Source organism: Balearica regulorum, chromosome 21, assembly GCF_011004875.1.
Source record: "Balearica regulorum gibbericeps isolate bBalReg1 chromosome 21, bBalReg1.pri, whole genome shotgun sequence".
Taxonomy (NCBI): Eukaryota; Metazoa; Chordata; class Aves; order Gruiformes; family Gruidae; genus Balearica; species Balearica regulorum.
Window position 1 is genome coordinate 6,396,908 of NC_046204.1, and position 23,025 is coordinate 6,419,932.

General features: G+C 38.1%; 2 protein-coding genes across 2 annotated transcripts; both read left to right on the forward strand.

The window, feature by feature from the left end:
• Positions 1-498: 498 nt before the first annotated feature.
• On the forward strand, positions 499-7,863 carry LOC104631513 (arylacetamide deacetylase-like 4). The gene is made up of 4 exons (XM_010302704.2): positions 499-654; positions 4,916-5,132; positions 5,933-5,996; positions 7,043-7,863. Exons 1-4 carry the CDS (start codon positions 499-501, stop codon positions 7,818-7,820), a joined length of 1,215 nt encoding a protein of 404 aa, XP_010301006.1. The 3' UTR covers positions 7,821-7,863.
• Positions 7,864-16,373: 8,510 nt separating this feature from the next.
• On the forward strand, positions 16,374-22,725 carry LOC104631265 (arylacetamide deacetylase-like 4). The gene is made up of 4 exons (XM_010313349.1): positions 16,374-16,556; positions 18,532-18,748; positions 21,551-21,614; positions 21,951-22,725. Exons 1-4 carry the CDS (start codon positions 16,374-16,376, stop codon positions 22,723-22,725), a joined length of 1,239 nt encoding a protein of 412 aa, XP_010311651.1.
• The last annotated feature ends 300 nt before the right edge of the window (positions 22,726-23,025 follow it).

Below are 23,025 nucleotides of genomic sequence, written 5' to 3' on the forward strand. Positions count from 1 at the left end.
ACACTGAAACCTTGATTTCACTAAAAGTCTGAAGAAGTAAGGTGTGGAGACACAATAAATCACAAAACGGTGCAGCTCTGAAGATGATTACTAAGAAATCCCGTTCCACGGGAACTCACAGTAACTCAGAAATAATACAGACTTGACTGCATTCAAGAAACAGGGAGAGACATAACAAGTTATTGTCTTCTCATAACACTGACGCTACAAATGATGTATCAAGCTCTGGTTCTATGGTGATGGGCACAGACTCAAAACATGTTAGCTGCCAACATGGAAAACTGCTTATGCAAGCCTCTCCCACGATTAATTGTTACTGTCTGTTTAATTGTATGGTTTGATTGCCACATGTTTTCACCTTCTTATTGGCATTTTTAAAAGCTGGATGATGGGATATGAAAAGAATCCTGCATCTTTACTTTCAGAAATACTTCAAAAGTCAGAGGGGGAAGGAAGCCACAGCTGGTTCTTCCATTTGGCTCCTAGCAGTACGGTGAGATGGAACTCCTCCTAGCAATTTTTCTTGCTGTTTTGACTGTCTTTGTGGCAATGGCATTCTATTATGAACACCCTAAGGCAGAAATCCCTCATGGATTTAGTCAGCGCCAAAAGCTTTATGTTTTTCATTACATCCTGAACTTCGGGTTTGGTCTGGTAAGTAAAACTTGATTAAAGCTGGAGTTTTAAATTTAATTTCTGATAGGGGGGTAATGGGTTGGTGAGGTTTTTTAGAATTGATGTTTAAATATATTACAAATATGCAACTGGATTAATTAGGTGATGTGAGCATCACTGCAGATACCTTCAGCTCAGCTGGGTATAATAGACTCTGCTGCTTGCTATATAGCACCAAAGGTAACAATACGGAAAAAACTTCTGACTGCATAATACCCACTTTTTTTCTGATGGCTTATATTTTAGCTTCTTAATCCTGTTGCCTCAATATAGTGCTGGAAGGCTTAAGAAGCTTACTGCAGTGTATGTGGAACTTCTGCTCTGTATTACACAGTGCTTATTTAGAGAGTAAGCAACTAAATGACGTCCGTGATCTCAGTTCTCTTCTACAACTGTATCACTCTACATCTGAGCTATCTGAAAGACAGCTGCCACATTCATCATCTTTTGCCTTTCAATATGCCTATATGACTTTCTTTTTTTTGAGATACTACGCATAATATTAAAGCTGTCTTTCTGTCTCATTGTTTTTGGCACATTTTTGATCCTCCTGTTTTTCATCCTTGTTTCTCTTTAAAATATGACTACTGCTTGTCTTTCTGTTTCATCAGTTATCCTTTCCTGAATTAATTTTTGCCTCTGTCATCTTAAGAACACTCTTCTGTGATACCTAAATCAAGCTGCTTTTCTTTTAGTTGTTTAAATTATGAAAGAAACCCTTTGGTTTCTTTGGCTTGTGCATTACATTTCACTTCAGTTCCATGTTCTAATGTTATTATTTCTTCCTCCCTTTTCCTGCTACATTGCTTATTAACTTTTGTTTGAAGTGAACCAGCAAGCTCCTAAGAACCTGACTCATCATGTCCCTTGAGAAGTGCCCCACCCAGGCCTGAACACTGCTGTGATAGTAAAGCCACACAATAAAATAGGATAGCAATAGAAGTAAAGTTAAATTTTCTTACATCTATTATGCAAGATGTGGACTTCCACATTGTCAAAACACTCTTTATATACTCTTTATCCATCAAACTTTTATCTTTCTGTAACTCATATGTAAGAAGCTAAAGTGCAGAATTTAGAAACTTACTGGTGATTAATGTAGTTTTTAACTTCTGATCTTATAATTTTGTATCATTTCTGCTGACCAGTGAGAGGCCAAGCAAAAGCACTGTACCACATCACCTCAAAGGAGCAGAAAGATAAGAATATTAACGTATGGTTATACAAAAGTTTAAATGCATGTAACGTCTGAGTCACGTAGCAACTTGATATTGCCATTAGGGCAATTACTTACGCCAAAGTAGCCAAATCCTTTCGAGGGATGGCAACCCATAATGTCAAAACTGCAGGGAAAATTAAAGTTTACTATCATATCTGGTATTCAGCTGGGACAAAAGATACATGTGTAGTCACTGAAGACAAACCAGTTTGAAGTAGTTGTGCCCAATCTAATAGATTTTATGAAGAAATGTCTCAATTCACCTATGAGGATATATTTAAATAAAAGAGCTATATCTTAATGTTAATAAAACTTCTTCACTGAAAAATCTATTAACTCATCCTTTATTTTTTCATCTATGATTCAGTCTATAAGAAAAAAAAATGATATATCAGTAAAGCTAAACAATAGCCAGGGGACTTAACTGACTGATCCTGTCTAGGAAATAGAGGGGCTGATTAAATTATGCTACCTACTGTGTTAATAGTTCTGTAAGCTTCTTGTACCCAATTTATTCTAGTAACCATTTAGGTAGAAGGGCTGGCACAAAGTGCAATTCAGATGTCTTCTGGGATGTACACAGAAGGCCTTTGTAATGGTGTAAAGAGGACAAAGGACCCTAACACCACGGAGAGCACAGCTCTGTCACATCCCTCCCACAGACATTACCACACACGTGTTGCTGCAGGGCCTAGTCCTTTGCTTGAACACGTATCTGGACTCCCACTTCTAAGCTAACTCAGCTCTTACACAGCTTTTCTCCCGGTGCATGGAAATCTCCACGCTGGTTGTTGCCAGTGGGATCAGTTTTTCAGTATTTCGCTGTGAATGCCAGACACTTGCACTCGGTGTGACTGCAGAGGCTGAGTCAGACAATGCTTCAAACGAGGTCGCGGATCTCTAGTCCTGTACTTTGTAGTCTTATGCTACCTGTAAGTTTTCACTAATTTTTGAGCTGTCATGTCAGCTATAGTGTTAGAAGAGCCTTAATCAATATATAAACAAACTGTCCAATTACTGGTCTACAAATTATACTACTAAGCAGTTGCACTTATTTACAAATGTTAAAATGTAGGTCATGTTTGACTAACTTGGGTAATCACCTGCAAAAGAACAAGCTTCATGAACATGAAGATCCTGAAAGTGGCATTTGTGGTAATAAAGAAATCAGTGATGCACAGTTTAGATACACTCTAAATGTACCTTTACGTACACGTAGCCCCATCTTGCAGCTGTCATGCAAGTGATCACTTTTTTCCAGAAACTCTAGGCCAAAACCCTGTACCTCACTGTGAGTGAGCCATATATACAAAAAAAAAGGACTTGAATCAGAAAAGAAAGCAAAAATGCAAATTCTGCGGGTTCTTGTATAACTTCTGTTCACAGGAACTGTATAATTTAAAACAACACCACAAGATTAACAGAAATAACTATGAAGATTAGACGTGATGATACTAATCACAGATGTCTGCCATAACTGTACCTTGTTGCAGGTAACCCATAGAAGATACTCACAGCTAATAGTGAAGTGACTAAGAGCAATATGAATGAATGCCAATCCCTATGAAAGCTGACCCGTGAAACTACTGCAGGTTTAACAAAAATGAGATGTTATACGGCCAACACTAAACACAGTGGTTGATAAGGACTCCTATTTATTTTTAGTACTTCCAAGACAAAGATGATCTCTATATTATATACAAACAACATTGCTAATTACAGGTTTAACTTTTATTGTTACAAAAGTATTAGTGTGAGGAAAGAAAATACTGGAGGGAATTGGGGGATTAAGGAAACAAAACTATTTTCCCATGGACATCATACAGGAGTTCTGTAGAAGGAATTATTACAAGACTAAAACTTGGCCACTAGATGATGGAATCGGCTCCTCAAATGGCCTAGAATAGGATACCTATGTCACATCTAACGGGACCACGTTATTGAGCTATATTACGTCTGTGAAATGTGAGGTGAAAGCCACAAGACTCATTGTTGGTTTTTAAGATATATGCAGCATATACTTTTGTATATGCAATTTTTTTGAAATACATATGCATGAACAACAAAATAAATTACTCATTAGAGAACTCTACTGCTGAAGAGGAAAAGTACAAAATTTAATCCAGTATAGTGGAAATACAGTTATACTGCCTCATATTTTTCATCTTGAGCAGGAATAGACTAGAGCAGACTACAACTGAAACAGCTTAAAGCCATCAAGATGCAGTGAAGTAGACTAGCTCAGAGTGACATAAGAGTCTTCAGCCTGAGTTTTTAAGTAAGAATCGCTGAGCTGTGAGAAGATCAAGCTAAGGTTCAAAGCTATTCTTGTTTAGGAGGCCAGCTGTGGTAGATGCTACAGATTTTTTTCCTGCAAGTTAAAAAGTAGCATGTTTGGGAAACTAAAGTATTAGCCACATTCTTTGTCCGAAGCTGAAGTTGAAAATGCTGTAACTACTCTCTCCTCATTTTGTTCAGGCACATGGCTACTTAAACACTTGACAAGTTGAAGTATTTGACACCTTCTTTTATCTACTATTAATAGTTCGATTTTTTTCCTACTGATAAAAACCAAGCCAGGATTTCACCACTGAAGAATGAAATAAATCGAGAAACACCATGTTCTCATCTAATATTTCTAATATAATCTAGAAATTACCACCAAAGCTAATCCAAAGCTACATGTTCTGCTATATAGCACTGCTAACATTTTGGCCAGAGATGCAAGATGGTATTAATGGGCCAAGTTAATGCAACTCTCAGGCAGGCTTTTCCACTGGCTCAAAGAAGATAAGTTCATCTATTCCCCTCAAATCTATTGCTCTTTGAATTTCAAATTTTGGTAGGTATTACATTACAATGAAGATGTATCCAAATCATCATCATAACTGGCCATTTCACCATAAGAACCATCAGGAGACAAAGTTTGAATTGACCATGGAATTTTCAATTTGTCATGATCAATCTTCAGGTAAGATGGAAATTTGCACTAATTTGTGGGTTTTTTCCCTTTATTAACAGGCAAAATTTTTGGAAAAAGTAGGTATCACCTCAGAGGTCTATGTCCTCAGGACTGCAATGGATGGAATACCACCACTGAAAGATAAACATCTTTTTATCAAGGACTTAAGGTTTGAAAAGGTTAAAGTAAGAATTTACCAGCCAAAAATGTCAACCACTGGCCAAAGAAGAGGAATCCTTTATTTTCATGGAGGAGTTGGACGGTTTGGAAGCATTCGTAAGTAATATATATGATATGAGCTATAACTACAAATACTATGTAGTTTCTGATCCGACATGGTATTTCTTAAATGACAAGAAGAGTTATTAGCTTAAGCATTATCAATAACAAAATTAATTTCAGGACAGTAGAAAAATTTTATTTACATGCAGTAGGCATCATGTTAAATTGTTTTTACACAGGTTGTATATCTAGAACTTTTATTCTCTGATCATTTATAATACCGGTTTTCTTCCTTCTCCCTCATGCTTACGAGAAAAGTTGAAAATCTCATTAGAATTTTATTTCTTAAGGAACCCACTTTGTGTTCACATGTGTGTGCAAGCTTGTGTGCATGTGTGTATACTGCTGTGTGTCTTTATAGTAGCAAAACAAGGAAAAAAGCCCCACATTCTGGCATTTGAAATGGAAAGGCAGAAGAGATTAGATGGTGGCTCATGCACAGGAAAAATTCTTGTACTAGGTTTTGTAGGGGTTTTTGTGTTTGGTTGATTTTTTTTTTAAAATAACTTCTCATCTTCAATACCACTTTAGAAGTGGCAGCAGTGGTGCTTTCTATTAACTAACTTTTCAAAGAGGAGACTGAAACAATGCACTGGTGTAAATTCCAGGTTTCTTACTGGCAAGAAGATTCCCACAGATATAATGAAATTGCGAGCAATGTCCAGATTAGACCATGCCATAAGAGAATTACAGTATAACATTAATCACAGAATAAAGATAAGAATTTCAGAATATTTTCATCCAACTTACTTTTAAAGCAAGTTACAAATCCATTGAACCATTTTGTTTTACAGGAGCCTATGAAAGAACATGCCGCTATTTCGCTAGAAAAACCAATTCCGTGGTTGTGTCTGTTGGGTAAGTGGAGTCAATCCAGACACACTATACGACAGCCATTCCTGCCGCCTTCTAGGGTTCTAAGTCTTTAATGCACAGTCACCGCAAGCCAAGTTCCTTGTAAAGTGCATGCAATACTTATATTTAATGATCACATGTGTTTCACCAGCACTAATTACTCTTAGGAAGAATTATTCAACTAATTCCCACTTGCTTATTTCCAAATAAAATCTATTATAATAATTTTCTAATTTGTAGCCACCACTAAAAGGTGAGGATGTTTTTGTTTCCTAAAGCCATATCCAAACCACGTTAGGTTGAAAGCCAACACTCTGATGTGTAACTGTTTCTGTGAAAAACACAGCTGCCCAGACTACTAAATACTCATTTTAGTAGTAGTTCTGAAAAACTAGGGGAGGGGTACACACATTTAACTTGCAATCAACCTGAGATGAACATTCAAAGTATTTTTCTGATGAGCATTTTTAAAATGCATTAATGGGGTAATGCATTTTTAAAAGAACCAGTTTCTAAAAGTTCAGGAAAAGAGTTGATGTCTTGGAAATTGATTAAAATTGCACTGATTACTATTTACATCCTAAAATACTTGAAGAATCATTAACTCTTATTGATTCTGTTTATGAAGAATTGAGCTTATAGAAAACCACTGAAAACTTTTCATATTTTCATTGTCAATTTTCTATGATCATATTCTCTAAGAATTTGTTGGGAAATGTTCACTTCAATTTCTAACTAGAATTGCTAATAACCGATTCATACATACGTGCCTTGCCACCTATTTCTACAATAACTCAGCACGTGCCTTCAGTCACCTAAAAGATAGGTAAAGAACTATTTTGCAAAGATAGAATAGTGTACTGACTCCCCCAAACATTAACAATAGTAGCAAATAATACATCAAAAGCAGTAATTATGATAAATTCTATTGCTGTAATAATAATCTCAGAATATTCTCCTATCTTCAGAAAGAAATAGATGAACGAAAAGATGACAATGGGACCGTTCACTAGATACGACTCTGTTAATACACTTTCACTCCTATTTAGGTATCGCTTAGCTCCTGAGCATCCGTATCCAGCCCAGTTTGAGGATTGTCTCACTGCCACCATACACTTTATGAGGACTGCACAAGATTATGGAGTGGACCCTGCTCGCATTATCATCTGTGGAGATAGTAGTGGAGGTACACTCACTGCTGCTGTTGCACAAGCACTGGTGAACAGAAGAGATCTCCCAAAGCTGAGAGCACAAATCCTAATATATCCTTTTCTCCAGTGTGTGGACCTGAATTTGCCTTCTTATCAGCAGAATGATAGAGTCCCCATTTTGTTAAAGGAACGAACCCTTGCTCTGGGTTTGAAGTATCTTAATAAAGACTTGTCAGTCATGGAAGCAGTATGTAACGGTTCTCATGTTCCAGAAGATTTGCAACTCAAGTACCAGCAATGGGTGAGTCCTGACTACATACCTCATGAGTTTAAAACAAGAGGCTACCAACCAAGTACAACACATCCATTCTCCAAAGAAGTCTATACACTGATCAAGCCTGTGTTTGACACTGTTTTTTCACCACTGCTAGCTGAAGACAGTGTTATTGCTCGACTTCCTGAGGCTTTCATTTTGACCTGTGAATTTGATGTGCTTAGAGATGATGGACTGCTGTACAAGAAACGACTAGAGGATCATGGTATAAAAGTGACCTGGTGCCATCTGGAAGAGGGATTCCATGGAACAGTATTCTTAGCTCTTTTAGGTGGGGTGATAGCATTCCGATCTGGAAATAAAGGCCTGAAAAAGATAGTAAATTTTCTAAGATTAATGTAAAATTCCATTTCTTACTTTCCTTACCTGATTTCTATCTCTCATTGCTTGCAAACATTTTTAAATAACACCCTCAATTCTCCTTTTCTTAAATCATCATCTTAAATTTCTGCATTCAATCTGTCCTCTTTTTACCCAATAAATTGGTTTGGTGATGGCTTTTGCTTAATTTTCTCTTATGATAGGCGAAATCAGATGAACTTACCTTTCTTTCCTCTACCAACTCTTCAGAGTTTTCTCCTGTACCCACAAAATGGTCCTGGTCCTGATGGCAAGTGTTTTGCAATGCAGTTTGTCTCAAGTTCTGGTAATATTAAGACACAAATCATGATTTGAGGACAACTTGGGGCAGGTAACAGGGCATGAATCTACAGGTTAAGTGTATAATGAGCATGGTCAATGATTTCTCAAAGCCTACACATGGTGAAAGCTGAATCTGAGGCAAGCTTAAAGAGAATTGCATATAGCGGAAAAGATTTGAGCATAGACAGAAAAGAAAGAAGTTAAAGGAAAGGACAGGAGGTCAGGAAAAGGGTTAGACCAGAACTACAGATGTTTTAAAAAGTATTGGTTAAAGAATACAACATCTATTAAAACAAATCATGCATATACATTTCATATATAGATAAAGATATATGGGAATATACAGTAATACCAGTTAGTTTACAAAGAGCTTGTATTAACTGTAGGCCTGCACTGTCTGAAGCAGGAAACACTTTCTCATAGAGGAACAATGCAAAGTGGCATTATATCACAAATAAAAGCATTCAGGAGCAGATCAGAACACTGTCAGGACCTGAAAACTAGTGAAATGCTGGAAAGTTCAGTACAGCTGAGAGGTCTCAACACTATTTGAACAGCTATGTGTTACAGGAAGATGTTAAAAAAAATAAAGGGAAAGCAAATTGCTGTGCGTCATTGCCATCACCAGATGTCAGCACACAATTGGGTTTTTAATGGCAGCAGAACAACCTGGCAAACTTCTTTGTGCTCTGGGCACAGAATATGAGTATCCGAAAGACATTACAAAAGGTCAATCTCTGTTTTAGACTTGAATATTTTTACTGAACCTGTTGTTATGCCTTCATAGACTAAAGCTGTATGTATGTATGAGCCTCCAAGCTCAGAAGCAATGCATCCCAACAAAGAGGAAGTTAGGCAAAAACACCAAGAGGCCCGCATGGATGAACAAGGAGCTCCTGGGCAAAGTCAAACAAAAAAAGGAAGCCTACAGAGGGTGGAAGCAGGGACAGGCGGCCTGGGAGGAGTACAGAGAAACTGTCCGAGTAGCCAGGGATCAGGTTAGGAAAGCCAAAGCCCTGATAGAATTAAATCTGGCCAGGGACGTTAAAAACAACAAGAAAAGTTTCTATAGGTATGTTAGTGATAAAAGGAGGATGAGGGAAAATGTGGGTCCCCTCCGGAATGAAACAGGTGACCTGGTTACCCAGGACATGGAGAAGGCTGAGGTACTCAACAACTTCTTTGCCTCAGTCTTCACTGGCAAGTGCTTGAGCCACACTGCCCAGGTCACAGAAGGCAAAGGCAGGGACTGGGAGAATGAAGAACCGCCCATTGTAGGAGAATGTTCGAGAATATCTAAGGAACCTGAAGGTGCATGGGACCTGAGGAGATGCATCAGGTCCATGGGACTTGATGAGATGCACCCGCGGGTCCTGAGGGAACTGGCAGATGAAGTGGCCAGGCCACTCGCCATCATATTTGAGAAGTCCTGGCAGTCTGGAGAAGTTCTCACTGACTGGAAAAGGGGAAATATAACCCCCATTTTTAAGAAGGGAAAAAAGGAAGACCCAGGGAACTACAGGCCAGTCAGTCTCAGCTCTGTGCCTGGCAAGATCATGGAGCAGATCCTCCTGGAGACTACGCTCAGGCACATGGAAAATAAGGAGGTGATTGGTGACAGCCAGCAGGGCTTCACTAAGGGCAAATTGTGCCTGACAGATTTGGTGGCCTTCTATGATGGGGTTACAGTGTTGGTGGACAAGGGAAGAGCAACTGACATCATCTACCTGGACTTGTGCAAGGCATTTGACACTGTCCTGCACGACATCCTTGTCTCTAAATTGGAGAGACATGGATTTGATGGATGGACCACTCGGTGGATGAGGAATTAGCTGGATGGTCTCACTCAAAGAGATGTGGTCAACGGCTCAATATCCAAGTGGAGAACAGTGACAAGTGGCGTTCTTCAGGGGTCAGTACTGGGACCAGCACTGTTTAACATCTTTGTCGGCGACATGGACAGTGGGATCGAGTGCACCCTCAGCAAGTTTGCCGATGACACCAAGCTGTGGGTGTGGTTGACATGCTAGAGGAAAGGGACACCATCCAGAGGGACCTTGACAGGCGGGAGAGGTGGGCCCGTGCAAACCGCATGAAGTTCAACAAGGCCAAGTGCAAGGTCCTGCACGTGGGTCGGTGCAATCCCAAGCACAACTATAGGCTGGGCGGGGAATGCATTGAAAGCAGCACTGAGGAGAAGGACTACTGATTGATGAGAAGCTCAACATGAGCTGTCAGTGTGCGCTTGCAGCCCAGAAAGCCAACCATGTCCTGGGCTGCATTGAAAGAGGCGTGACCAGCAGGTCGAGGGAGGTGATCCTGCCCCTCTACTCTGCTTCTGTGACACCCCACCTGGAGTACTGCATCCAGCTCTGGGGGCCTCAGTACAAGAAAGACATCGAGCTGTTGGAGAGAGTCCAGAGGAGGGCCACGAAGCTGATCAGAGGGCTGGAGCACCTCTCCTATAAGGACAGGCTGAGAGAGTTGGGATTGTTCAGCCTGCAGAAAAGGCGGCTCTGGGGAGATCTAATTGCGGCTTACCAGTACCTGAAGGGGCCTACAGGAAAGATGGTGAGGGATTGTTTATCAGGGAGTGTAGTGACAGGACAAGGGGGAATGGGTTCAAGCTGAAGAAGAGTCGATTCAGATTAGATGTTAGAAAGAAATTCTTTACTGTTAGAGTGGTGAGGCACTGGAACGGGTTGCCCAGAGAGGTTGTGGAGGCCCCTTCCCTGGCAGTGTTCAAGGCCAGGTTGGATGAGGCTTTGGGCAACCTGGTCTAGTGGAGGGTGTCCCTGCGCGCAGCAGGGGGGGTTGGAACTAGATGATCTTTGAGGTCCCTTCGAACCCAAACCATTCCATGATTCTGTGATTCTGTTTAATAACAGAGCACATTTTAAGCCATAAGACTTTTAAAGTTAGATTACCTGTTCTAAACCAACCAAATTACAGTGGTTTATTACAGAGGTCTAAAACGTCAATTATCTTCTGCTTTGCTATCTTTACATTACCTCTTTGTACCACTCTAGTGAAAAGTCAATATAAAACAGCAAGTATTTTGAAAAATAAGCAGGCAATTAGAAAACATTCCAAATTTATTAACTCTACTATTTATACATAATATTATTTATTTAAAAGCATTTAACATTTATCTCTCCCTATGATCCACATTCTCTATACTGCTCCTGAAATAAATAGGCATAACCCTACAAACTACAGCTGCTTTTATCTCTGTCAATCTTCTTTGATTGTCCATTACCTCAAATGATTCATTGTGTTTGCTGACTCTCTCATGACAGTGAAGAAACTGCTAAGCTAAATATTTAGAGTAATGAGGCTCAGACAAATCTGGCCACAGCAAATTAAGGTCAGCTGCAGTTTTTAGATTTACATTCAAGCTACTTACGACTTAATAAGAATACATTTTGGTGTGTGACCTGTCATGAAATCCCAGGTGGATGTTCCAGAGCATCTCATTTTGACTTCATTTCTGTGGAGCAGAGTTCATGTATTCTGAGGAGCAGAACGGCACAGCTCTCAAGACACATATATCCAAGAACTCGTCCATATTTCAGAATGCTACATGACAAATCATAGGATCATAGGATATCCTGAGTTGGAAGAGACCCATAAGGATCATTGAGTCCAACTCCTGGCTCCACACAGGACCAGCTGAATCAGAGCATATGACTGAGAGCATTATCCAAATACCTTCTGTTGATTCACCACTGCAAAAATATACCTGCTCTGAATTGTACAACACAAGATCTGAATTTCCATTGCTATACATAATATTTGTCATCATTTTTATTTGTTTTTTTTTAAAATACAGTACAGCTTTTTACTGCAGAATTTGTTAGTAGATGTTTAACCCAGGAGTCATTTGGAAGGCATAGATTTCAAAGAATAACTTAGAAGAAGAAAGGTTAAAATAAATATTTAAGGCAGACTAAATGAAAGATGGCTTTCAGTCATGAGTAAGAGCAAAATGCATAGGGAGCAGCTAATAATTTGGGTGGGGAGATGGAGATAACAAAAAGGGAGGACACGAAAGGTAGGTAGGAGGCAGGCTAAATGAAGGAGATGGATCAAGCAAATACACAGCATCTTTAAAAAACAATATCATAGAGCACATACTAAGCCGCAAATTCTTAAAGCTTCTTATTGTCACTGTAAAGGGCATACTAAATCCATCTCACAGATTGGAAGACGAAGGCTTACAGGTACGAAGAGTTCTGAGATGCTTTCAGTCATTTGTTTACATAAATACAAGGAAAAAAAATGTGAACTGGAAGACTGTAATTTTCTTACATGCTCTACTTGGTAAAACTGAAGTTAGTTAAATTGCACTACAGAGTCTAATTGTCCTACTAAATTATCTGGAGTAAATAAAAAAAAATCCAACAAAAAAACCCCAAAGTCAGGCAAATTATATTTACCAGTGTGTTTCATTTTGAAATGTACATTAAAAAAAAAAGAAAAAAAAAAAAAGGAACATATCAGAGGCTAGTATTTCTGCTTTTAATTCTTCTTTGGAATACATTATTTTTTCCTGTTTTCTTAGCTTTATGCCTTCAAGTTAGTTATTAAGCCTAGCTTTATTTGACAGAATCGATACCTCAGTCATTATAGCTGGCTGCTTTACCATGCTTTAGTTAATTCTCATAGTATTTCCTGTATTACACATAGTAGCTCCACAATAGTCAACTAACTGTAGGCTAACTGTAGGCTGTATTAGGAAACACAGCCTACAATCAGAAGTGAAATGTTTTGCAATATTTTAGAGAAAGACATTACAAGAAAAACAGTAACACATGTCATTCTGTAACTCATTAGCACCAACTACCCTGACACTTTTGCTTTTATTAGTGTTTGGTTTGAAAGCTGCCTGCCTCTTACGCTGATAAACAATTGATATGAAGTTGATGAGTTTTATGCATTCTCAATCTACAAAGAGGTCTGTGATTCCACATCTACACAAGCCTTACAAAAAACAACAGGTTAAGTCTGGGGAAAAACCAGCAAAGATTATCTTTCTTTGAATAGGTATTGTTATAATACTTTGCCTTCCCCTCATTACTATGACCATTAGAAATATGCTGAAAAATCAAGAAAAGAATGAATTTTAGAGGTGACTCCCCTCTCGGATAAACGGAGGCTCACTGATGAGAAAATGGGAAGAATTTACTGAACTATTGCCAACTCTGTACTCATCAACTGATATATTAAACATGTCAGTCTCCAGCAACAGTAAATTCAATGAATAAAGCATCAATTTTGTGATAAAAGAATAAAGAACTGTATGGATATCCATATCACACATTACAATGCCAAACTCCAGGCTGCATTAATTTTCTCTGTTTCGTGGAATCTCTTCAATCTTCTTTAGCTAATGTAAGGCTGTTCTCATCTACAGATAGGTAAAGACTTTCTGGGAGCTGGGGTTTTGCAATGAGCTTGCTGAAAGAATAAAAGAATGGATGTAGCAAAACACATCAGCAAACACCTACAGTTTAAAGACCTACTACTAGGAGCTTTTTATCCAAGATGGATATCTATCTACTGCCAGAAAGAGAAAAAGCCTTTTTGTTTGCAAAGACGTAAGGTGCTCACTTCATGGACTGGATTGAAAGGGATTAAAACATTTTTTTGACAATTTAACACCTCAAAAATAATTGGGAAAAAAACACAAAAAACCCACTGACTGCTAGAAATGTGAGAGGCTGACAGTGATCATAGATATTTCTACCCATACATTTGCAGGTACAGGACTGACTGACCAGACTGGAAATATTTGAAGCATCTCTGAACAAGCATCAGTAGAAAAGTGACATGCAGCAACAGGATTATTTGAGTCACATGAGCATTTTGGAATATAAGGCACCAAGTATCATGAAACAGTTGTGAATCTGAGCATCCCCAGAAGGACTGAGTAGCTCTAAGTCTATGGGATTTGCTTGAGTCTGGATAAACATGGAAACTGTGGTAACAGGACAGGGAGGAAGGACTGAGGTGCTGACATAGCATACAGGTGGAATATGCTCTAACTCAGCATACTCAGAGTAAACTATTAAGATATTAAGAAATTAAGAGTAAAATATAAAGATATTATTCAGAAACACTACTTGACCAACATTTCTTTAACAACAGAAGGGCTATAATGCATAACTGAAAGATTTGTGTTCAGATTGTCACAACTGTACAACAGATTCTTACTGAAGACAACTGCCAGGGTATAACATCAAAAAGCAAACAAACAAAACAAACCGTCCCTTTTAAAATTCATTTTTAAATAAAAAAGACTCTTCCACTCTATCAGATCCATCAAAGTTTCAAAACAGAGATGTCATCTGTGAGGTGTTTTGGTCTTGATTAAAGGTGTTTAATTATTGACTCACTGAATACCATGAAGAAACTACTCCTGCCAATACGGTGTCAGCAACAGTTTATACACCTACAGCAAACATACATGTCCTCTTCGGTATGAGGTTTTCACAATCTGAACTGATCTATTCCAAATATCAGGTATTTAATTCAATTGTTATTGGTTGCTCTTAAAAGTTTCGTTTACTGCCACTGCAGTAATAAGTGCCTTTGTGAGTTTATTATTCTTGATTACAGGCTCTTTTGAAAGCACAGAACTTTCCTCCTCTGAGGATTCAAACACAAGAAATTGTCAAGAATGCTGAAATACAATACTCAAAGCTGATCTCCATGTGGTAATTCATTTCAGGATATTTTGATTGATGGCACAGACATCAGAAATAAGCACTTAGTAAGAACTGTGTTGTTCTGCTGTTTTACCAGTAATATATGGCAAAAAAATATTCAATAAAAAAAGCACAGGCTGTGCTATAATATCACACTACATAGAAACTATTTACAGAACGAATAACCAAAAACATCAATAGGATGGCCCTGCTGTGCTGCGGAAAAAGCCCTATGGATAAAGGTTGCTAAGCTCAGGACAGAACGAACATAGACCATGAGTATCTGGGTTTGGCTTCAACACTCTACAGTCTGACATTTGTAACTAAGTATATCACTAAATTTGTGCTTCAGATAAGGGTAAGGCTGTCCCAAATCAGCCAACTTCAGCAAAGAAAAAGCCCTTACTGTGAACAGCTGAGGATTTGCCTGTTTCACAAACATTGGTGCAAATCTACGTTGTTTTATTGCACACATTCTTATCTTCACAAGCTAAAATTGTGCAAATCAGCTGTCATGACTGCTTTGCTTTAAATACTATGCTAATGAAGCTAAGGATAATTCAGTTTTCAGCCTGAAATTTCATTTTAAAAGCCATGACATGAAAAAGTTTGGGAGCCATAACTTTAAAATTGTGTGGAAGATGAAATTCTGACAAGAAGAATACAAAACAGAAAACTTATTTCACCAAACTTTAAGCCTCCCTCACTAATAATATACATGTATTCATAATGTCTCTATATTAAACTACAAACAAGAATTACAATGAATATAGAATTCTGAGACTTTAATTAGTGAAAAGCTTTTACCAGAAACAATAGTGGCTTGAATCTACAAACACACCACCATGTATGTGGAGAGATCTTAATGTACGTTAAGACTTGCACTGCCTAGCATTGATTTTACTTGTAATCCTACTCGAGTGCGAAGAACAGTATCTCTGCATAAAACGTCTCACGCAGTGCATATAATATAGACATACATCACATAAACAGAGCAAATCTTTCTACCGGAGCATATCACAGGTTATACACCAAGCAAATGTGCTCTTATTTAAACCAAAATTAAAGCATGTATGTGTCTGTGCATTCCACTATGAAACAACATTTATTAAAAAAATGTGGATTTGAATATTTTTTCTTCAGAGAAGTACATACCTTGGTGACAACTGCAAGTAGCCCCACATGACTAAAATGTAATGCTACAACAGAAATGTCCATCCATAATGAATCCACAACAAACCAAACACAGACAATCTTCAAATAAGAACTCATGATATAAATCAATTCCATATACTTTGAATTCTACCTTTTGTAAAGGGTAAAAACTTCCCCCTCCCCTTTTTTTCAGTATAAGGAAGTGTTGCCAATAATACCATTAGCAAAAGAAGGGTGGAGAAAATTAGGGTATTGCAACATTAATAAACTTTTCATTTCTGCTTATGGACTGAGCATTTAGTCTCCTGTGAAGACACCTCAGAAACACTTGAGAAACAAGGCTTAAGACAGCATAGGGGTTTTTAGCGCTCACTTCTGTTGAAGTGAAATGGTATCTATTTCTACAACTTTAGCAATAATAGGAATGGTTTTCATTTCTCCTGTTTTCATACCAGCACTGTTTTTGGGGGGGTTATTTTATGATTTTTTAAATTCAGAACTGCCACCTGGAATTGAGCAACCTCTAAAGCTTCGGTTTTTCCATTCATTGTTGATTACAACCATGATCTTGGTAAGTTACCTTTCTTAAAACTCGGGACTTCACTTTTATTTTGGTAGGATATTTGGGAGCTGGAAGATAATGGCTTAAGAAAAAAAAAAAAAAGAAAAGAAGCAGCAGCAATTCACCCCCCTGAAGCCTGTAAGCATTGTTACATGAACCAAATAATATAAACTCATTATTAGGTCATTATAATATTATCTCATAAAACTGATATGACTAATATTAAAAGCTTATTTAGATTTTTCAGTGAATCTGTCAAACTGCAGCCACTTTATATTGGAAAACTGTTTTACATGAAAATTAAAAATAAATAACTAACTATATGTATACCGTACCTATTGAACTACATGTACATATAATAATGCTATCTATTCAGAAGCCAGTCTACTTCAAGATAATAACAAAGCTACTCCTTTTCACAAACAAGTTAGGGGGCCCCAGTACAGGAGAGACATTGAGCTGTTGGAGAGAGTCCAGAGGAGGGCCACGAAGCTGATCAGAGGGCTGGAGCACCTCTCCTATGAGGACAGGCTGAGAGAGTTGGGATTGTTCAGCCTGCAGAAAAGGCGGCTCTGGGGAGATCTAATTGCGGCTTACCAGTACCTGAAGGGGCCTACAGGAAAGATGGTGAGGGATTGTTTATCAGGGAGTGTAGTGACAGGACAAGGGGGAATGGGTTCAAGCTGAAGAAGAGTCGATTCAGATTAGATGTTAGAAAGAAATTCTTTACTGTTAGAGTGGTGAGGTACTGGAATAGGTTGCCCAGAGAGGTTGTGGAGGCCCCATCCCTGGCAGTGTTTAAGACCAGGTTGGATGGGGCTTTGGGCAACCTGGTCTAGTGGAGGGTGTCCCTGCCTGCAGCAGGGGGGGTTGGAACTAGATGATCTTTGAGGTCCCTTCGAACCCAAGCCATTCTATGATTCTGTGATTCTATGACAAGTCATTTCTTGAATGCAAGTGTTACAGAATCAAAAAACTATCAAGTTGGAATTTGTTCCTTCCATCTCCAAAGTTGTATGATACTGTCAGCATCACAGAAATTTAGCACAGATTTTTAGAGAAAAAAAAAATCAAGATAAAACAAGTTCTTAGTGAGTATGTTTAAATCACCTTCTAGATCTATGTATGTTAGTCTTAAAACATTAATTTCCTTGGGCTAAATGTGACCACTGAATCTGCTCCCTTACAAATAGCAAACTATTTTGATATTGGACTTCAAAACAGTTGATTTTAAAGTTAAGACATTATGGCACAGCTTGAATAAATTTAGTCTCTTCTTTCCCACCAAGCCACAAAAATTTCTTCTTAGGGTAACAGAATTTCTTTGTACTTTTTCACACAAAATATTTAGTATCTTTAATACAAGAAATACTAAAGTATCTTCTAAATTATTGCCCTCTTTTCATTACAGCTGTAAGAAATAGAAACAAGTGCTATTTATCTTCCTGACTATGCTGTATGCATATGATAATCCCATAGATTTTAGCACAGTTGGTGACACTGTATCGGCAGAAGTCTTTTCTTCACAGTGTTCAGTCAGTCAATAATTAAACACCTTTAATCAAAACTAAACTCTAAACTATGGGTCTAATCTGCTTTCATCACCCTCACACCTATATTCACTTCTAACACTTATTTCAAAATCAGAGATTAGTCTTCTCCTTCCCCCCATATTTTCAGCTTAAATACATTTCTTATTACTTTTAGAGTCATAAAAATAAACATGTAAAAAAAATAATGAGCAAGAGGACAACTGACTATGTAGAATGGGGTTGACGTGTTACTTGTTGGCAACCTTCAGCAATATTTAATTGAATTAAAACTGTTCAACGACTTCTCAATAGTCACCACAACTCCATTGAAGCACTGTCTCCAGTATCTCCTGAAAAACAACACAGTAAAATAAACCCAGGATTTATTTTTAAATTAAAGAGAGTTGGAACCTTTTACACTAATCATTTCCTGGATTCTTTCTTTTCCACAGGGAAAGATTTTGGAGAAGCTAGGGATCTGCAGTGATTTAAGCTTATTGCGAGTTGCACTAGATGGAATACCACCGTGGAGAGACCCAAAACTTATCATCAAAGATCTCAAAGTAGATGAGGTACCGTTGAGGATTTATCAGCCTAAATGGCCACCTACTGGCAAAAGAAGAGGAATACTATATTTTCATGGAGGCGCTGGCACATTTGGGAGCATTAGTAAGAAATCAGCAAGTTTTGTTTTTTAAAATCAAACCCAAGCCTTTACATTTTTACCTTCAGACGTGTCAGTCGGTATCTCACCTGTCCTTCCTAATGACAATAGTCTTTGCAATCTCAATGCAAACTGCAAAGCACCTTGTGGAATTAAATAGTTTAGTGCACAGTTAAGGGTAATCACATTTCTACTTCCTTTGGGCTACAGGCAAAGTTGATGAAAGCAGTTCTAGCAGATCTGAGGCTTCCAAATCCAGAACTGTGACGCAGAAAACCCTCAATCAGCTGTCAGCTAACAGCAGAGGGACTCTGCTCCTCCTCCCGTTGAAGCTGTTCTGAGAAAGATTCAGTTTGCTCGGGCAGAGAAAGACAGACCAACAAAACAAAACACACATGATCAGGTCCCTGTGAGGGAAGTTCAGCTCACAGAATGTTCTTGTACCTTAACTAATGGCTAACTGAAAATAAGATATAGCAACAGTTCTGGAGTGAGCATTGGAATTCATGTCTCTTCCCCCCTTCTCCTCTGTACTCCATCTTTTCTGGAAATGTAACTGTAAATCCTTTTAGGCTGATATGGAACTCAGTGTAGGTCTACTTTCTGGAATAATTACAGTACCATGAAAAAGGCAATGCTGTTGCTAAAAAGAATGCATTCTAGCTTCCTTCTTTGGAACAATGCTTGGGTTGCTTCTCAAGAAGATTTTTTTAGTTTTGGATCTCAACTGGACTGAAGTGTTTCCTGTAAGCTTGGATAGGGCCTCAAAGTACAGATTTTAAGATATACTTCTGTGCTCAGCACTACAAAAGTCAGTGTTTCTCAACTTGCAGTCCATGCATCAAAGGAAGTCTAAAAGATATAAGAACATGATCCAAGAAAGAATTTAAAGAATACGTAAAAAAAAAATAATCTCTACATATATTCCCATTCATTCAAACAAGAAATCAAAATGAAGAAAATTATAAATAATAAATGAGCATTGAAAATAGAACCAGTTCGGGGGAGTTTGATTCTTGTGGTAACACTGCACAGAATACTTTATTTCTTTTTCAGAAAGGCAGACAACTCTTTGATTGTCCAGTAGCTGCTGGCTCAGCCTCCTAACTGTTCTGAATGCCCTTCCAAGCAGCAAAGTTTATGTGTGCTTTTCCTGAAGCTAAGGCATCTACCATGGAAATCTAGATTTCATTCCAGGGGTCAGACAGGGAAGTTTGTGGGTTTTGAATCCTTAACTGTTTCACGGGGTAAGTCTCCATGAGGACTAGGTTAGGCAGACTTCAGTATCTGCAAATGAGTTTGAGAGTCTAGCTAGCTTCATTTAGCAACATGCAGAAACAATAACATAACTTCTAGTAATTTAGGTCCTATTCTGCACTGTGGCAGAAATAATCTACCCTTGTTTTACTGCAGAGCATGCTAGTCAGGGTGGAGTGTCAGGCTAACACCAGCTGTGATGCCTCTAGTTCTAGTTTGGGTGGTGGCGAGGACTCAAGAGATAAGCCTCTATAATCTAAGTGAAAGGTGAATTCCTTATGCTGGAAGAAAAAAAAACACACCACAAAGTTTCTTAGTTGTAGTTGTTCACAGCACAACTGCTGTTGCACAATCAGCACACTGAGGGAGCTATATCACATGCCATGGCTTAATATAACACCCATACTGATACACTGACTGTAGTGTGTGACTTTTCATTTCAATTTCCATTGGTACTTGGTAACAGGAAAGCAACTAACATAACGACAAGTTTTTAAAGACTTGGGGAATCTACATACTAGTAAGCCTGAAGTCTGCAACTAGGAAATTAGCAGAAATTACAACGAAGAACTGAATCAGTGGACAGACAAATATGACTTACTCCTTAAAATCCATACAAATAGAAGTCCCGTTTCACAAATCAATTTAAGATTTTTAAATGATTCAGCAAATACATGAATAAAGGAGACTGAGTTGATAAAACCTACTTCGATTTCCCAGAGTCTCTTAAAGAGGCTACACACCCATGACGCAAGAGGGAAGGTCTTACATTTGGATAAAAACTAATTAAAAGACAGAAAAAAAGATGGGTTGTGGGAGGTTCCTGTGAGATTCCCATAAGGAGATCTGTGCTGGGACCAGTACTAATCAATATATCCAAAACCAGAAAAGATGATGAAAGCTGATAGGATACGAAGTCCTTCAGGGTAGTAAATGGATGGCTGAAAAACTGCAGAATATCTTATCCACCATTTCTTACAGTACAAGAATTCATGCCACCAAATGGAAGTAGCGAATGCCAGGTACAAAACAAAAAATAGAAATTGTTCTTTACACCTTTATAAGCAAGCTATGGAATTCTTCACTGCACAAAGTTGTTAATGTGAAAATCATGGGTTCAAGAAGTGGTTCGAATAATTCAGGGAAGAAACATTAATCAAGGGGATTAAATATAAAGATACAGTTTCTGTCTCACAGGAGTGCCCTGAGCCTCAACTTTTTGTATGCTTCTTATACTACATGCTTGTCCTCAGCTTATGCTTCTCCCAAGACATCTTTTGTTGACCACCAGCTGAGATGTGACACCAGCCTAGACAGACTTCTATTTTTTCCTAGTATTACCTCTCTTACATGCTCGTATTATGCCCTAACAGCCACTGACCAATAACGAGAAAATATGTTAACATGTAAAGACCCCACTGCATTTCAGAAGTTATTCATCAGTGTCATGTTGCAGTGCCTTTCACAGAGCGTATGTTCAAGGATCTATATTTTCATTTCAAATGATATTTGATTTTTAAAACATCATTTCTGATACACTTTCTCTTTAGGAGCCTTTGAAAGAATATGCCGCTATATTGCCAAAAAATGCAACTCAGTGGTTGTGTCTGTTGGGTAAGTGCTACTTTTACATAGAACTATTTACGGTAATACAGTTCACAGTTGAAACATTTCTGAAAAATATGCTGAAAATATTTACTATTTTAGATCATGCTGCCTATTTTCGGCTTTAGCCTTTCATTTAATTTAGAAATGTGCTTATAGGCAAAGTATTCTAAAAGAGCTGTAACACCATTGGTTTGTCTTGCCAATCTACACTAGTTAAAAAGAAATACAATCTTTAAAATTTAGAAAAAAAGGCCTACGTAACTACCATATCAGTCAATCATGAACACAAATACAATTTTTGCTATTACTTTGACAATAACCACAATATCTGTGACATTTCAGTTATCGTTTGGCTCCTGAACACCCATACCCAGGGCAATATTTTGATTGTCTCAATGCGACCTTATACTTTATGAGGAATTTAGAAGAGTATCATGTGGATCCTGCTCTTATCATCATAAGCGGTGACAGCTGTGGAGCTAATTTTGCTACGGTTATTTGCCAAATACTGCTGAATAAAAAAGATCTCCCAAAAGTACGCGCTCAGGTCTTACTCTATCCAGGACTACAGGGGCTAGATTTTCATTTACCTTCCTATCAGCAGAATGCTTCAGTCCCTGTGTTGTTTCGGAAGCTAGTTATCTACTTCTGTTTTCGTTACCTTAATAAAGAACCTTCAGTTTTGGAAGATGTCTTACAAAATTGCCATGTTCCTGAGAGTGTGAAACTAAAGTATAAAAAATGGATAAGTGCTGACATTATTCCTGATGAATTTAAGATTAGAGGCTACATACCACAGAAATCCACTTCATATAAACCCGAAGTCCATGAAGCAATCAAAGAACTTTTAACAATCACATTTTCCCCACTTTTAGCTGAAGACTCCATTATTTGCCAGCTCCCTGAATCCTACATTGTGACCTGTGAGTTCGATGTGCTTAGGGATGATGGACTGTTATACAAGAAGCGATTAGAGGACAATGGCGTTCAAGTGACCTGGTATCATTCTGAGAGTGGCTTCCATGGAATTTTAGCCTTTTTTGGCTATGGGATTTTTTCCTTTTTATCTGGGAAAAAGATAATGGATAGTACTGTGAATTTTATAAACAGTTTATAAAAGTACTTTTCAGAACAAAGATGCAAGTCTTACATTATCCTTGGTGAATTTATACTTGGCAAAGAATGTAAACACTTTTGATTCATGTTTCGGATTTTGACTGCACTTTATAGTTTCTAATTTCTGATTCTGCAGTGACTGTCAATGTTCAGATTATTTAAAGCACTGCCATTCTAGAAAACATTATTATAACACCACACTAATAAGATTGAGATGTAAAAACGAGGCACCTGGCACATACTGTTTCACTTCAACTCCAGCAATTCTAGTATCTTTGCATGGCTGGTACACATTCAAGCC

Coding starts and splice junctions, on each gene's coding strand:
- LOC104631513 (XM_010302704.2), top strand. CDS start 499: ATGGAACTCCTCCTAGCAATTTTTCTTGCTGTTTTGACTGTCTTTGTG. Junction 655..4,915: donor TGAACTTCGGGTTTGGTCTG/GTAAGTAAAACT, acceptor CTTTATTAACAG/GCAAAATTTTTGGAAAAAGT. Junction 5,997..7,042: donor TCCGTGGTTGTGTCTGTTGG/GTAAGTGGAGTC, acceptor ACTCCTATTTAG/GTATCGCTTAGCTCCTGAGC.
- LOC104631265 (XM_010313349.1), top strand. CDS start 16,374: ATGGTATCTATTTCTACAACTTTAGCAATAATAGGAATGGTTTTCATT. Junction 18,749..21,550: donor TGGCACATTTGGGAGCATTA/GTAAGAAATCAG, acceptor CTTTCTCTTTAG/GAGCCTTTGAAAGAATATGC. Junction 21,615..21,950: donor TCAGTGGTTGTGTCTGTTGG/GTAAGTGCTACT, acceptor GTGACATTTCAG/TTATCGTTTGGCTCCTGAAC.